Source organism: Scyliorhinus canicula, chromosome 3 (genome assembly GCF_902713615.1).
Source record: "Scyliorhinus canicula chromosome 3, sScyCan1.1, whole genome shotgun sequence".
NCBI lineage: Eukaryota > Metazoa > Chordata > Chondrichthyes > Carcharhiniformes > Scyliorhinidae > Scyliorhinus > Scyliorhinus canicula.
Window position 1 is genome coordinate 173,012,994 of NC_052148.1, and position 17,357 is coordinate 173,030,350.

Below are 17,357 nucleotides of genomic sequence, written 5' to 3' on the forward strand. Positions count from 1 at the left end.
TCCTTCACCCTTCTGATCACCCTCGCCACCTCCTTGCTTCCTAAGTTGGTGGGCCAACACCCTGCTCGCCTTCTCCCCGTACTCGTACACTGCCCCTGTGGCTCGCCACAACTTCCCTACTGCCTTCCCATTTGGAGCTTCTGCCTCCTTCAGCAATCTCACCTCCGGGCCTCCGATTGCCACCTACCCACCCACAGAATCTCATACAGCAGCCTTGCCATCTCTGCTCGTTCCACCTTTTCCCCACGTGCCCAGATTGATATGAACTCTTCCCCCCCCCCCCCCCCCCCCCCCCCCCGGACCATTGTCTTGAGCGCATCCCATAGTTTGGCAGCTGAAACCTCGCCCATATTATTCAGTTCCATGTACGCCGGAATGGCGGCCCTCACCCACTCACACACCTCCTCATCCGCTAACAGCCCTACATCCAGTCTCCACTATGGCACTGCCCCTTCCCCCGGTCCATTTGCAAGTTCACCTAGTGCGGCGCGTGGTCTGAACCCATGATCGCCGAGTACTCCGATGCGATGACCCCTGCCAATAACGCCTTGCCCACCACAAAACAATGAATCCTCAAGTACGCCCTGTGCACATGGGAGATGTACGAGAACTCCTTAGTCCTTGGATTCTCAAACCTCCACGGATCCACCCCCCGCATGCGCTCCATGAACCCCTTCAGCTCCTTCGCCACTGCCAACATACTCCCCAACCTCAAAGGCTCGACCGGTCCAAACCTAGTTCAATGACCATGTTAAAATCCCCTGCCATGATCAACCGGTATCTTCCCCAGCAGCGGCCTCATGAACTCTACATCATTCCAGTTTTTGGCATCGACATTCACCTAGACCACTGGCATCCCTTCCAGCTTCCCACTCGCCATCCTGAACTTCCCTCCCGAATCTGCCACACTATTGCCCCCCTCAAATGCCACCCGCGTGTTTATCAGCACCGCCACCCCCACGTCTTCACATCTGATCCCGAATGAAAGACTTGCCCTACCCACCCTTCCCTTAGCCTAGTCTGGTCCCTGATCTTCAAGTGTTTTTCTTGTAAAAAGGCCATGACCACGTTCAAATTCTCAAGTGCGTGAACCCACGTAACCGGCCCATTCAGCCCTCTCACTTTCCATGTGACCAACTTGGTTGGGGGGCACCCTGGCCCCTCCCCTGCCGATCAACCATACCCCTTCATGGGCAGCCGTTATCTTTAAATTAATGCATCACCACAGCATCAATTAGGCCTTTTCATTGTTCAAGGAGTACAATTTCAGGTCTCTGTCAACAAGATTGGTTTGTGTGATGGTTATTTTTGTTTTTTCTCTTCACACATCACGTGGGAGATCTTTGGCCAGATATAACTTAGCTAATCATAATCAAGAAAGCAGATTGGTTGGTCAGTGGATACCAATTTCCAGAAGAGCCTTTGCTTTTAGCAGCTAATTTAAATGTGATTTCCCAAATGATTATCTAATGACAATGTGGTACGAATGCTCAGGTTTAGCTGCGACTCCTTAACTTGTGATGGTAGTGCAGACTAGAAAGGCTGAAATATTCAAATTACAATTGCTTAGTGTTATTAAAATTTGCCATATTTTCCTTTATTGAGAGTGGAGGCATCAAGGTCAAAGGCTTTGAGGGGATAAATTTTAATTTATTATCTGTTGAGCTTATTTTTACTGCTCTTTTGATTTATTTAATTTTAAACTAAATATTTATTTCTGATAATCATGCTGATAAATTATTTGCAGTTTGTTAATGAGAACCTGCTACCTCACTTTTAAAAAAAAACATTCCAGGCTTTGATTATTCAGTAATCCATTAAAGAATATTTGAATCAGTGAATATTTGAATCGGGTGGCATGGTAGCACAGTGGTTAGCACTATTGCTTCACAGCTCCAGGGTCCCAGGTTCGATTCCCAGCTTGGGTCACTGTCTGTGCGGAGTCTGCACGTTAACCCCGTGCCTGCGTGGGTTCCCTCCAGTTTCCTCCCACAAGTTCTGAAACACGTGCTGTTAGGTAATTTGGACGTTCTGAATTCTCCCTCTTGTGTACCCGAACAGGTGCCAGAATGTGGTAACTAGGGGCTTTTCACTGTAACTTCATTGCAGTGTTAATGTATGCCTACTTGTCACACTAATAAAGATAATTATGAAGAGGTAGTACTTTAAATTTATACAACACAATCAATTCACTTTGAGGCTTAATTTGTCTGCCTCAATTAATCCCTCACAACTGCATTTCCCTATAATCTTTTAATTAATCAACAGTATTCATTAAAAAAACTAACTACAAAAATACCAATTAAATACCATATTACTGCAGTGATCCTTATTGTTTACGGTTTCTATATTGTACTTAATAAAATGCAAGATTATGTTTTATTTTCAGTTGCATCACTCACTGTGCAGAGCGATGAAGTCATCTTGCCACACAATATGGAGATGAAAGCTAGTGACACAGGCTTTAAAAAATGGGGAACAAAAACTCCATTCAGAATTGTTCAGACTTCCATGTTTCCAAGAGCAAGTGGTTGGGCTTACCAAGTTAAATTAAGATATTTTTGGACAATCTATTCTATTTGATTTTGCAGTTGCTATGGCTTGTTCAAATCATTCTTTTTAAATTCTCCAGGAAACATTAATTCAAAACTGATTAATCATGCATTGGAACTAAAGAGTCGTCCATGATGTTGCCCTTTAATTGAGAGATCGATGACAGAAGTGTGATACCTCCCAGTGTAACAGCCAAACTCAGTCAATGTTATAGTATTTATTCCACATAAATTAAATTGCCTCTAAATTTTCATTTTTATAAAGACTAATATGAGTATCAAGTACACATATAATTCATTATAATTTAATTTAATTTCACACAGTTTCTTACTGTTAAGCGAATCAGTCTCATTCCTGATTTCCAGCATATAAACCTCAACTGATCAGTAATTTTCCCTACTTTATGGCTTTTTCAGTAGCAAATTTTGTGTTATTTTCAAACAATGACAGCCTTCATAGACTGCTTCTCCAGCTGGTCAAAGAAATTACAAGGGAACACAGTACCCATTACTGATGTCAGCATGTTTGGACAAAACTCTGATGATCTAAATAGGATTGATTAATTGAACCTAGCATCAAGTTCCATAATGGAAAGGATGCAAATTGTCTTTTCAAAATGTTCTTGATCTGTTTTCTCTTTCCCTCAAAACAGAAAAGTTTTTGTAGAATGGACAATAACTGAATGACTTTACTAATGCCATCATTGAGACTTTTTTGTTGAAGAAATGTAACTGACTAATTCATTTGGGGACTTCAGTCCCAATCTTTTGACAATGTCCATGTTTCACGTGATGAAGCTATACTGCATTCAGTATAGACACTTTCAATTAATTTGCTTCCAAAGTCCCACTAATGGGGCAATGTAGTGTTTTAAAGACTACCTTCACTGAAGCTATTGTAATTGTTTAAAATATGTGCGTTGTATGATTACAATGCTCGATCTCTAATTCTGTCTTTTAATTTGCACCAACGACCTTTGTTGAGACATCAGGAAAATGCAAATATTTATTTAACTGTTATATGAATAAACTATATTTTTTGCAGAACAGGCAGTCAAAGACGATGGTCAACCTTCTTTTATTTGGCTTGTCTTTGCAGCTTCACTATATCCACAGCTCTCCTGGTGGATCAGGATCAACAAATCTGCCAGTTGTTAGCACAGTGTACGGCTACATTGGAACACCTCCAGCTCAGCGCCAGATCTCATCATTAGTATGGCGTCTAGGACCTACTCATTTTTTGGAGGAAGTTTTACCTGCTTCAAGTATCAATATCATCTATGAATTAGGACCAAACTATGTCGGTAGCTTCCAAGCTGTGTGTGTTCCATGTAAGTAATATTATTGATGTCAAATTGTAAAATTCAAAATTAACCTGAATAGGATTTCTGGTAAGTAAGAAAGAGCTTGTTAATTAGAGATAAAATACGTGTCAGTGTTACTACACATAACAGATTTACCCTAGCTTTTTGTGTATCTGTTGAAAAATACTTCTCACTTTGTTTTTTTGTTTTTGTCACATTGATTTAAACATGATGTTCCAACACTTGTCCTTGGCATTACTTTTTCAGTTTGGATTATGACTAAAACATTCTTTAGCATTGTTTAACAAATGATGGAACAGAATTCTTCCTGTGGCTCAACAACTTAAGTCAGGAGCTGAATTATCCAAAATAGCAAAGTTCAAGGTTCAAAGTCCAAGATTGTGTTACAATCCCAGATAATGTTATAACTGGACGGGAAGATCCCAGAATGGAACCCTGATTCAAAAGACCGCTTTATTTTTTTTAATAAAACGTAGAGGAAGAATCGCAGGACTGCTTTTTAGTTTTCACAACCAGAAAAAAAATTAATTCAACTTTTAAAAATTGGATAATGGTACAATACTCCTTTACTCACCCTTAGCTTAATAATTACACCGATTTTAAAATTAACACTGATTTCAAAGTACATCTTAAGCTACAATGGTCCCTTTAATCACACAAGATGACTGTGGTCAAATACACACAGCCTGCTCTGAACCCAAGTTAGTGTCTGTGGCTTTATCCTCAGAATCCCCCAGACAATTGTCACCGTGAGCCAGCTTGTCTCACTGAACTCCAGCTTCCACGCGAGTAATTTAAATTTCCACTTCAAAAGTCAATTTTCAAATCTTCTTTTAAATTATGCTTTATCTCCACTGCTTCCATCAAGTTTTTGCTCTCAGGTTTTACACCTCTTCCTTCCAGTTTCTTTGACTTAAAGGCTTTTACACAAACTCCAAGGTTCAGCCACCGATTTCCACAATTGTTTCAAATAATGTTTCCCAAGCTCTAGTAATTTCTCACAAATGTTAGTATTACAGCAGATATTTGTCTGGCCTCTTACAATTGAATCCCTTTCAACTTCCCTGTGGCTTTACTGAATAGTAATTAGTTCTGGTTCCCAGTTTCCTCTGTTCTGTTAATTCCAGACTTCTTGAAAAAGCCTAATTTCTCTATTTTCCTTAACTTGCTGGACTTTAGGTTTTCAGCATCTGTTTTCTGAATCATTACTCCCTAGTATGGTGTTTTTTCTAGCAAGGCTGTTCCCTCTTCAGCTTTCTAAAACCAACTGCTTCTAGGAGAACGATGAGAGCTGCTTTCCCTCTCGCTACCAATTTCCAACTGCAATCAAATTAGCAATAAAACTTAAAAGCTGCTCTCCTTTAAAAGGCCCCAGTTGCTCAGCAACCACTGCTGATTTATTTACTCTTCACCCCGTAGCTCTCTCAGCACAATAGAATCACAGTTGGAATTGAAACCAAACCCCCACACATACAAACACCTTTGTCCGGCTTGAGTCTAACTACAGGTTTTGCCCTTCCAGGCACAGAAATAGTAAATTAAACCCACTTAAAACTATACCTTAGTTCTAAAGTTTACTCCTACAAATATAAATCCCTTAAAACTACCTTTATTTTCCAACAGTTGGCCTTGGTGCCTCTAGGTTGGGCAACAATGTCAAGATTAGCAATACAACAACAGAAATTGTCTATTTATCTACTAAAATTCCTCTACCATTTTGTTAACCCATGTCAACTCCAGCTTTCTAATTCTAATTTCTTGCATTTTTCCCATCTTCCTTTAAAAGCAAAGCAAGGTTCACATTAAATGCTAAACAGTGACTTGTTGCCATGATAACAAATGTACTTGGGAACAAATACAGCTGTGATTTTATTTTCACCAATTGCAAAATAATTTGCTGCCTCTGTCAAGGCTGACATATGTGTAATAGCCACTTAGATGGAATAAAAGAGGACATTTGGTGCTTGTGGAACTATGCCCCAGCAAAAGGAGTCCATTACGCACAATGTTCATATTATGCATATTGGGCAAGTCCATTACACATTATCAAATCTAAAATACCCTGTTCCCTGGTGTTCTTAAAAAAAAAAAAAAATTGCCTCAAAAATATTCTGGAACTTCTCTCCAAGGCTACCTTCATCAATTTTTTTGTCTCACCTACTCCTATTTATATTTTTACGTTAAAATAATTGTTTTATTCCATTTTTAACTCTAGAAATTATGTCAGCTGTCTCTGGCACTATTCTCTTTTCGAATGAACTTGCTAACTTTTTCCTAAATTACACAAAACATATGCTGACCACCAATTTAAGATTGTCAGTCGGGCTCATAGTGTGGCGCATTTGCATGTACTGGAAGCTACTTATATTAATACACAGGCCCCTGTTCTTTGCAGACTGAAAGAACATGTACAGACATTGCGCTGTTTCAGCTAAACAAAATAAGTGATAGACATTCACTGGTTCAATCCACAGGCAATGCCAAGACCAATCAGAATCAAGCTGCCTGGTTTAAATGTTAAACAATTCTTGGCAGTTAACAGTCAGTCAACATCAACTTGGAAATGCCTCCACCAATCAGAGTCCACTAACCAACCAATCAGCACCCTGTTCTCGTAAAGCATAAAGTTGTTGTTTCCTCTGACATTGGTATTCTTGTGATTTCCTGATAAGTGCAAGATGAAAAGCTTCAATCAAATGTCTTTTTTCAACAATACACAATGCAAATTATATATTTTTAACATTGTAGTTGTAGTCACTATTTCCTGACACCAGAGTACTCATCAACATGTTTATAGGAATAATCCATGATTTTATTTAAAATTAATATTTTAAAACTTATGAAAGTTAGAAAACATGTTTATCACACTTGAAAAAAATCTGCAACAATAAGTAGCACACAGAACAGGATAAATTTGAGATGCACCGGCGTCACACTTGCCAATGCCTCAGTAAATTCAGTGTGTAAAATTGATCCACAGTTTAGAAAGCTTCTATTTCAATTCCTACTCTTAGCTGAATTAATTAATGTCAGCCAAGATAGAACCATTAAAGATGGCTTCAGCTTTCCTCAGCTAGAGAATATTAGATGACAAAACTTTGGGTAAATGACAAATTAGCGTTTGGAACAGTTTGTTGGTGCCTGCTGAGCACAGTATGAGTCACATTCAAAGTGAAGAGGGTTAAGAAGAAAAGAATCATAAAATTGTTATGCCACCGAAGGAGGCCATTTGGTCCATCTTGTCTGCACCGGCTCTTCAAATGACCATCATGATTTAGTGCCATTCCCCTATGTTTTCCCTGAACCCCTGTATCTTGTTTCTATTCGAGTAATCATCTAATTGCTTCGATTGAACCTGTCTCCACCACATTTCAGGCAGTGCATTCCAGGGCTGAACCACTTGTGTAAAACAAAATATTCTCTCATCACATTTGCTTCTTTTCCACATCATTTTAAATCTGTGCCCTCTCTTTCTTAATCCTTTTACGAGCGGGAATATTTTCCCCCCTCTATTTTGTCCAGGCCCCATTTCTATCAACTCTTAGCCTCCTTCTTTCGAAGGCGAACAGTTCCTACCTATCCAATCTTATCTTCTTAACTAAAATTCCTCATTCCTGGAACCATTCTTGTACAACTCTTCTGCACTCTCTCCAATGCATTCTCATCTTTCCCATAATGTGGTGCTCAGAACTGTACACAATATTACAGCTGAGGTCTAACTAGTTGGGTGGATTCTCCATTACCTGACGCCGCGATCAGGATTCCTGATCGGACGGAGAATGGAGAGTACTTCAAAAAATGGATTTGGTACCGCGTGGCAAACCTGCTACGATGCTCTGATCCCCCACCAGTAGCTTCAGCCGCTACCTTCCCCGTGCCCCCAGGAGGTGATTTGCATCTATTTCAATTTAACTAACTGGCTGGATGCCCAATTAAACTGTTATGCTCTGACCCCCACAGTGGGAAATCCACCAGATGGGCATAGGTGCAAGTTTTCCCAAGCGTGGCCCAGACACGGTGGACCCTGAGCTGGGTCAAGGGGGGTCAGCGCATAACTTACAACCAGGTACATCTGCTCCGTTACCTCTTTAAGCATTTTACCCCTTATTTTACATTGCCTCTCCATGTTCTTCCAGCAAAATGCATCACCTCACACTTCTCCGCAATGAACTTCATCTGCCACCTATCTGCCCACTCCACCAATTAGTTTGTGCTTCACTGTCCTCTTCACAGTTTACAATACTTTCCAGTTTTGTGTCATCCGCAAACTTGTAAATTTGTCCCCTAAACATCAAGATCTAGACCATAAAAATATATACCTGAAAACGCTAGGGTCGCAATACAGACACATGGGGAGCACCATGACTAACCTTCCTCCGGCCCAAAAAATATTCATTAACGATTAATCTCTGATTCCTATTATTCAGCCAATTTTGTATTGACATTGCTACTGCCACTTTAATTCCATGAGCTGTTGCTTTTCTCACATGTCTGTTGCATGGCACTGAATCGAATGCCTTTGAAAGCCCATTTGCACCACATCAACAACATTACCCTCATCAACCCTTTCTGACAAAAACTCCCATGTTGCCTCTTCCAAATCAACCCACATTTTTCTCAGTGACTACCAATTCTATCCTGAATAATTGTTTGTAGAAGCTTGCCTACCACTGATATTAAACTGACTGGCTTGTAATTGCTGGGACTACCCTTATAACTATTGATATATTCTCTGAAATATTCCCCACTGACACTTGATCCACTTGGCCCACCCCATTTCAAAGAACCAAGTCTAACAATGCATCCTTTCTTGTTGGACTGAACACATGTTGCTGCAGAAAATTTTCCTGAACACAATCTAGGAACTTTTACCCTCTTTAGACTCTCACTGTCCCATTCTACATTCAAGTAATTAAAGTCCACCACTAAAACTGCAGTACAATGTTTGCATGTCTTTGTAAGTTCCCTGCAAATTTGTTCTTCTACATCCTTCTCACTAGTTGATCGTCTACTACACCGAGCAATATAATTGCACTCTTTTTGTTCCTTAGTTCTAGCCACATTTATTCTGTCCTTGTACCCTCTGGGACATCTTCTTCCTCCAGTACTGCAGTGCCCTCCCTAGCCAATACTGCCACCCCTTTCCCTTTACTTCCTTTCCTACATTTTCTGAATACTTTGTAACCAGGAACATTTAGCACCCAGTATTACCCTTTCCTGAGCTTGGGTCTCTGTTTTCACCATAACATAATTTTCCACTGCGCAATCTACATTTGTAACTCCCCAATCTTAATTATTATACTTGGTGCATTCACATACACGCACAGTAACCTGATTTTGTAATTAATTTCTCCCTTACTCCGACTTCACATATTAACTTACTATTCTCTATACTAGTGCTTTCCAACCCTCCCAGTATTCCTCTCTAATAGTGTTCCTCTCTAATATTTCCTCTGGGTTTCCACACCCCTGTCAGATTGGTTTAAAACCCTCCTGACAGCACTAGCAAAATGTCCCGCAAGGAACTCAGTCCCAGCTCTGTTTAGGTGCAACCCGTTCAGCTTGTAAAGGGGCCATCTTCTCCATAGTCAGTCCCAGTGACCTAGGAGTCTAGAGCCCTTCCTCCTGCACCATCTTTCCAGCCTCACATTCATCTGCCTTATTCTCCTATTTCTGTACTCACTTTAATATGGCACCAGTAGTAATCCAGAGATTACTTAATTTGAGGTCCTGCGTGTTCATGTTCTACCTAGCTCCCTATAATTTGATTGCAGAACCCCCCCCCCCCCCCCCCCCCCCCCCCCCCCCCCCGTCTTACCTATGTCATTGGTACCAATGTGCTCCACAACCTCTGGCTGTTCACCCTATTCCCAAAAGAATATCCAATAGCCACTCTTGATATCCTTGACCCTGGCACCAGGAAGGCAATGTGCCATCCTGGAGTCATGTCTCTGACCACACAGATGCCGGTCTCTTCCCCTAACTAATGAATCACCTATCAATATTGCTCTTCCCTTCTTCCTCACCTCATGTACAACCGGGCCTCTCGTGGTGTCATGGACCTGGCTCTGACTGTTCTTCTCTGAGGAACCAGCCCCACCACCAGCTTCCAGAACTGAAAATCGATTTGCGAGCGAACCATCGAGGCATTCCTGTGCTACCTGCCTAGTTCTCTTCAACTGCCTGGTAGTCACCTGTCCCCTCTCTGCCTCTAGATTCTTAAGCTGCAGTGTGACCACCTCTCTGAATGTGCTTGAACGTAACTCTCAACCTCATGGATGCACCACAGTGACTCCCACCGCTGCTGAAGCTCTGAAATCCAGAGCTCAAGTTTCTGCAGGTGCCAACACTTCCTGCGCATAGTTGTCTGGAACACCAGTAGCGCCCATGACTTTGCACATGGAATGTTACAGGAATGTTAAGCATTCCACTCGACTAAGTTGCCCTACCAGTCCTTAACTTCTCTTGCATTAATTCTGTTCTATTTTGGATTAAGTGTATTTGGTTCTAACTTCCCCTTATTGCACACTGGTTTTCCACACAATCTCCCTTACACTAAGCACTTGAGGCCAATTAACTTAGCAGTTTCCTATAATGTCCCAGTTGTCTTTTTTTCCCTGCTGCCTCAAACCAACTGATATGCTCTTCAATAACTAGCCTCTCCTCCTGCAGCTGGACAAGATCACTTAGAGGGCTGTGTCTCACTCAGAATTAAGTCTCCCTCACTGCTCATGTGCTACTTCTTGATCAGTGGGGAAGTTGCGTTCAGATCACGTCTGGAATGTGTAAGCATGTGTTACAGTGTAAATCAATTTGTAATTTATGTCAAGTGATTACTTAAAAATAAGTGGCAACTTAGGATGAACTTTAAAGCTCTCGTAGGCATACTTACATGAATAATACTGACCAGATGTACCAATGTATCTTTGGTATGGTGATTTAAAAAAATTATTAAAAGTAGTGCCTCTGTATAAATGTGGTATTGATGACAATTTCCTTCATAATTTTTTCTAATTCACACATTGCGAACCTGTTTTCTTCCTTTTTAAAGATTCAAAAGATTCAAAATCTGAAATGGTAATTTCATCTCCCATCAGTCTGATTCCTGAGGAGAAAGTTTCTTTTGGGTTGTATGCACTGTCGGTCTCTTCACTTACAGTGGCCAGAATTAGGAAAAATTACAACAAAGTAGACAGTAAAACCATAGCCAAACAGGTGAGCAGTCAATACAAGGTTAAAATTATAAATGTGATTTGATATGTATGCAATCCATTTGTATGTTTCGTTCACTAAAAATATGTCGAGTACATTTTGGGTTCTGAATGAAATTCTGAAGACTGGAAGTTATGTCACCTGTAAAATATGTATCATATTAACAAAAGAAAATTGTGACACTGGTACAAAATTGTACAAATGTAACTGTTGCTTACAGTGGCCAGAATTAGGAAAAATTATAACTAAGTGGACAGTAAAACCATAGGTTCTCAGAAAGAGGAAAAAGAAAGAAGTCAGGAAATTCTAGATCAGTTAGCCTAATACCTTTTGGAATCTATAATTAAGGACCAGAGTGACTGGGCACTACCAGGAAATTTGAATTGATTGGGGAGAATGAACGTGGACTTTTAAAATGTACTAAAGGAAAATACAGGATGCTGGAACTCTGAAATGAAAACAGAAAATGCTGAAATGAATCAGTCGGTTTGGTAGCATCTATGGAGAGAGTAACAGATTTAGTATTTCAAGTTTAGTATATTACATCAGAAATGTCAGTTGTGGTCCAATTGGTGTCACACTTGCCTTGAATCACAAGGTTTTTGGTTCAAGTGCCATTCTAGGACTTAGGTAAAAAAAAAACCTAGGCTGAGACTCCAGTACCGTGCTAAGGGGATATTGCATTGTCAGAGGTGATGAGACATTGACACATGATCACATCTGCCGCTTGAGCTGATGTAAATGATGTCATGACACTATTTAAAGAAGAGAAAAGGGGGTTCTCCCTGGTGTTCTGGACAATCTTTATCTCTCAATCAACACCACAAGAAAACAGACTTTTGTTAATGTGTGCTAATTGGTTGCCACATTTCCTACATTACAACAGTGACTGTACTTTGAAAGTATTTAACAATAAACAGAGCTGTCTGGCAGTCGTGAAAAGTGCTGTACAAATGCACGCCAGGTGCTGGCAGACCAGCTGAGTGTTTAAAGCACTTTCTTTTTTTATTCATAAAGGACAGCACTTCTAGAATGCACTCACGAACGTTGCATCTAAAACACTGTTGGCTAAAATTAAAACTAAATAAATTGAAGGCAAATTATTGATCTGGTTAAGTGGTGGAATATAGAGATTATGGGCATTTACCTCCATTGAAGGAAGTGTTCCATAAACTGCGGAATCTGCACATCCTCCCCGTGTGTGCATGGGTTTCCTCTGGGTGCTCCGGTTTCCTCCCACAGTCCAAAGATGTGCAGGTTAGGTGGACTGGCCATGATAAATTGCCCTTAGTGTCCAAAATTGCCCTTAGTGTCCAAAATTGCCCTTAGTGTTGGGTGGGGTTACTGGGTTATGGGGATAGGGTGGAGGTGTTGACCTTGGGTAGGGTGCTCTTTCAAAGAGCCGGTGTAGACTCGATGGGCCGAATGGCCTCCTGCACTGTAAATTCCATGATAATCTATGATAAAGGTTTGTGCTAGAGCCTCAAGCATTTACTATCTTTATTAATGAGTAAAATAACACAACAGAACGGCATATGTCCAAGTTTACAGATGACACCTAGATTGGCGGTATAGTAATGTAGACTGGATGTTAAAATTACAAAGACATTGACAGATTAACGAGTGAGAAAAACTTTGTCAGTAGGTTTCAGTGTGGGAGGTCATCCATTTTGGAACAAAAAAGAATATTGAAATGGTGAGAAAAGCTAGAAACAGCGGAGACCCAAAGAAATTTATGGGCTCATGTGTATTGATCACTAAAATGAGGTACTCGGATACAAAAACATCAAAAAGGCCGATTGAATGCTAGCCATTTTAACTAGAAGGCTATAATATAAAAGACAGGAAAACCTGATATAGCTATAAAAAGCCCTGGTTAGAGCATATCTGGGGTTCTGAGGACCATACTAAGATCATTGGTGAAGCAGCTGAAGGTGGATGGGCCTGGGACATGACCCTGAGGAACTCCTGCTGTGATGTTCTGGAGCTGAGATGATTGACCTCCAACCAGCACAACCATCACCCTTTGTGCCAGGTATGACTCCAACCATTGGAGTGTTTTCCCCCTGATTCCCATTGACTTCAGTTTTGCTAATGCCAACTTGATGTCATCATACTCGGTCACATGCCACCTTGATGTCAAGGGCAGCCATTCTCACCTCCGCTCTGGATTTTGGCTATTTTGTTCATGGTTGAACCAAGGCTGTAATAAGGGCAGGAGCTGAGTGACTAGGGCTCAAAGTTGTCCTTCCTCGAAAAAGAGGGTCCACTGCAAAAACAGTTGATAGAACAAATAAAGGTGCTTTGTGAATGGTGGGATGGTCAATCCCTCAAATGATTTCCTCATGCTTTTTTGGGTCAATAACAATGATTGCTATCTTTGTGCTCATGATATTTGGAAGTTTAAAGCAAATAATTAAAATTTGAATTTCTTGGCCACTAATTTCAACATTTTTTTGCATTGTATAGATGGCCATTTCCTCGCATGAAAATGCTACACCAGTAAAGCTGTTGCATAATGCAGCAGGACATTTAAATGGACCAGCACGAACTATTGGTGCAGCTCTTATAGGATACCTAGGTAGAGTGTTAATCACAAGACTTACACTTCTGTTTAAATGTTAGCCCAATGTTGGAAATTTCAAATCAAGGTTTACTCATGGCTGTACAACGTCCTTCCTAAATACTGAATGCCCCTGGATGTTTAGTTCCCATCCCTGGTTCCTGCAGCCATGTCTCCATAATCCCGACTATATTATACCCGTTTACACCTATTTGCTCAATTAAATCATCCACATTATTGTGAATGCTCTGCGTATTAAAGCATGAAGCTTTAAGGCTTGTCTTTTTAACATTCCTTGACTCATTCCCACTATTTTTCCACTAAGGTCCCGTTTGATTCTGGCCCTTGATGTCTCTGCCTATCACTTTTCTTATTCCCCTTACTGTCTTTTGTTCTTGTCCTTGATTTGTACAAGGGTTGCATAAATAGAATCATAGAATCACTACAGTGCAGAAGTAGGCCATTCGGCACATCAAGTCTGCACCGGCCCTCTGAAAGAGAACCCTACGAAGGCCCACACCCCCACCCTATCTCCATAGCCCAACCTAACCTTTTGGACGCTATGGGGCAATTTAGAAAGTCCAGTCCACCTAACCTGCACTATGGGAGGAAGGATACCCATGCAGACACAGTGAGAACGTACAAACTACACATCGGCGGTGGCCCTCAGACATCAATACTAGTCCTACCCAGGTGTAACCTGTCCAGTTTGTACTGATTTTCAACTTTCTTCCTAACTAATTAACTTCCTAATGGGTGGCACAGCTGCACAGAGGTTACCACCGTTGCTTCACAGCGGCAGGGACCTGGGTTCGATTTTCGGCTTGGGTCACTGTCTGTGCGGAGTCTGCGTGTTCTCCCTGTGTCTGCTTAGGTTTCCCCTGGGTACTCCGTTTCCTCCCGCAACTCCCAAAAGACGTGCTTGTTAGGCGAATTGGGAATTCTGAATTCTCCCTCAGTGTACCCGGACAGGCACCGTAGTGTGGCGACTAGGGGATTTTCACAGTAACTTCATTGCAGTGTTAATGTAGGCCTACTTGTGACACTAATAAAGATTATTATTATAACTCCTTATATTCTGCTTATAGGATCTACCGGCCTATTTAACACCCTCCTAATGGCCTCGCTTCATTGACAGTGTTAGAGTGAGTGTGAATCCTGGTGTATTTAAATGATACCTGGGAGTTAAAATGGACCCATATATGCCACTTGCCATGATGGCCCCAAGCTTACCTGAGGCCCGCAATTAAAATTGGGGCTTACGTTTCTTTGACTTGCATGAATGGTAAACTAACATTGGAGGGTGCTTTGAAAAATTTGACTACTTAGAGTTTATCAATTGCATTTTGAATTGAATACCCAGTTCTGTTTTCCTGGTACTAGCATTTTAAAAGAACACCATCCTTAACTGCAATAATTAGCATTCACCATCAGTCCAAACTAGACACTGCCTGTATAATTTATTAGAATGTTATGAAATGATAATGCCTTTTCCATATTAACTTCACAGATTCTAGCTACACTTCAGTCACTATTTTCCCAACTGCATTATTAAAAACATCACAGCATCAAGTATGATAAGAGCAAAACAAAGATTTTTTTTCTTGCAATATGTTGTTCAAGTGACATTGTTTTTTTTTTGCCAGGTGTGAGAACTTCTGTTCCAAGGCCTGTTGCCACTACTCTGCAATACATCGGTGGAGCAGCTGCTATTTTAGGTTTGGTTGCAATGGCATCAGATGTCGAAGGTCTCTATGCTGCTGTGAAGGCCCTAGTTTGTGTGGTGAAAAGTAATTCACTGGCCAGTAAAGAAATGGAGAGGATTAAGGGCTATCAAGTAAGAGCTTCACTGCAACTTCTGATTAAGGGAACAGCCACAGTATCTGTGTAGGTTAGGGCAGAATGATTTGTAAATGGTTTTGTCCTATGCTAATGTGATATAAAAAAACTGCACAGAAAAAGCAGATACATGGGCATTTTTGGGATAGTTTACCAATAGAATGAAGTAATAAATAAAACAAATCTTGGAAAATTTGAATGATTATTCATTTGTTGTAATTCAATATTTGGACAGCAATGTTGACACTGTTCATTTGTGTTTATGTAGTTGGATTTTTTTGTGGATTTTTTGATTGGAAGTTATGAAAAGATAATATAAGTTTCTCTGAGTGAAATGGGAGGAGTAATGTTTGAATGTGTTTTTATTAGATATACTGGAGTTTTAAATTTTGCTGTCAGGCCGTATTTTGAATACTGTTCAAATCTTCTCCTCATGGAACTAAGGCATATATAGATATTGGGGAGGGTACAGAGAAAAGGAACTACATTGATCCCATATCTACAGGTGTTGGGTAATTAGAGAAATCCAAGCAGGTTTGGAAAGAAACCTGTTTAGGATTAATTCGAACCAAAGTTAATGGGGGGAGGTGGGATTTTCCAGCCATTCGTACCGGCAGGATCTTCCCATCCTGCTGAGGACGAACCCACTGGCGGGGAGTTTGGATTCAATGGGAAATCCCATTAGCAGCGGCGGGACCAGAATATCCTCCTGTTGGTCAACGGCAGGCCACCCCCTGCCACCACATACCATGGGGATGCGGAAAATCCCACCCCATAAAAAAAATCTTGGAACGCTAGGAATTGCTTCTGTTGAGCCAGGAGAGTAGAATTGGTGACATTAATTTAAATTTGAGAATAGTAAGTGAATATTATAAAGAACTCCTTGCCACATTATATTAATTGAATAAAAATCTGCCAGTAGGGTAATAGTGATGTGGTTATTAAGAGATATACAAATGTAGTTGAATACTCAAATAAAAGAGCTAGGATATCAGAGGGACGATCTTTGTTGAAGTGAATGTTTTTTCTTTCTCTTGATTTGTCTTCTCTTTAGATTGTCATTCCAAGATTACCAGTATCTGTTTCCAAATATAACTGATGGAATTTTCAGTTATGGTGTTTTTTTTCTGTTTTAGCTCTTGGCAATGCTGCTGAAGAAGAAACGGACTCTTTTGAACAGTCATATTCTCCATCTGACTTTTTCATTAGTGGGAACTGTTGACAGTGGCCATGAGACCAGTATCATTCCTAATTCTAATGGATTTCAGGATTTGCTTTGTGACTTTGAAGTAAGAGACGAGTAAAAATTAGTGCAACAATAACCTAAAATATGAAGACAACATAGATTCATGCCTTACCAATTGTTCTTAAATTTTTTGATCTCAATTAAAATAGTCACGTCTTGGAATTCCGATAGGGTCGATGAGGGGCAAGGGGTGGTTCTTCTATCTACCCCAGATGTAATGTCACAATACCTGGTGGATATCAGGCTCCCTTTAACATCCCTCCAACTTCTTTTCAGTGCATTTGCCATGTAGCATCTGCAGATGGGGCCTAAAATACTGAATCCCAATAGTAATTGTTCCTTGAGAGATCCATGAGGAAAGTAGGACGACCTTCAGGAAAGAAATATATTTGGCAAGATGCAGCTCTGGCATTCCTGTACTTTCAACAAATGATGCAAGTGGCACGTGTTTAATGCAGATGACAATTTTCCTAAAAATTTGGGTTGGATCATTGCTGGAATCTTTAAATATATAAAAAGGAAGAGAGAGGTCAAAGTGAACATAGGCCCTTTAGAAAATTAATCTGGGAAAATGGTTATGGAGAATAAGGTGAGGAGTTAAATAGATATTTTGCATCAGT

General features: G+C 40.5%; 1 protein-coding gene across 2 annotated transcripts in view; it reads left to right on the top strand.

The window, feature by feature from the left end:
* The window catches only part of wdfy3 (WD repeat and FYVE domain containing 3), a 490,874-nt gene that overhangs the window by 281,438 nt on the left and 192,079 nt on the right, over positions 1 to 17,357 (top strand). For both annotated transcript variants that reach the window (XM_038791772.1, XM_038791773.1), the window contains 5 exons: positions 3,652 to 3,883; positions 10,929 to 11,092; positions 13,559 to 13,670; positions 15,299 to 15,489; positions 16,628 to 16,780. In XM_038791772.1, coding sequence (XP_038647700.1) covers positions 3,652 to 3,883; positions 10,929 to 11,092; positions 13,559 to 13,670; positions 15,299 to 15,489; positions 16,628 to 16,780 — 852 coding nt within the window. The remainder of the gene's footprint in view (positions 1 to 3,651; positions 3,884 to 10,928; positions 11,093 to 13,558; positions 13,671 to 15,298; positions 15,490 to 16,627; positions 16,781 to 17,357) is intronic.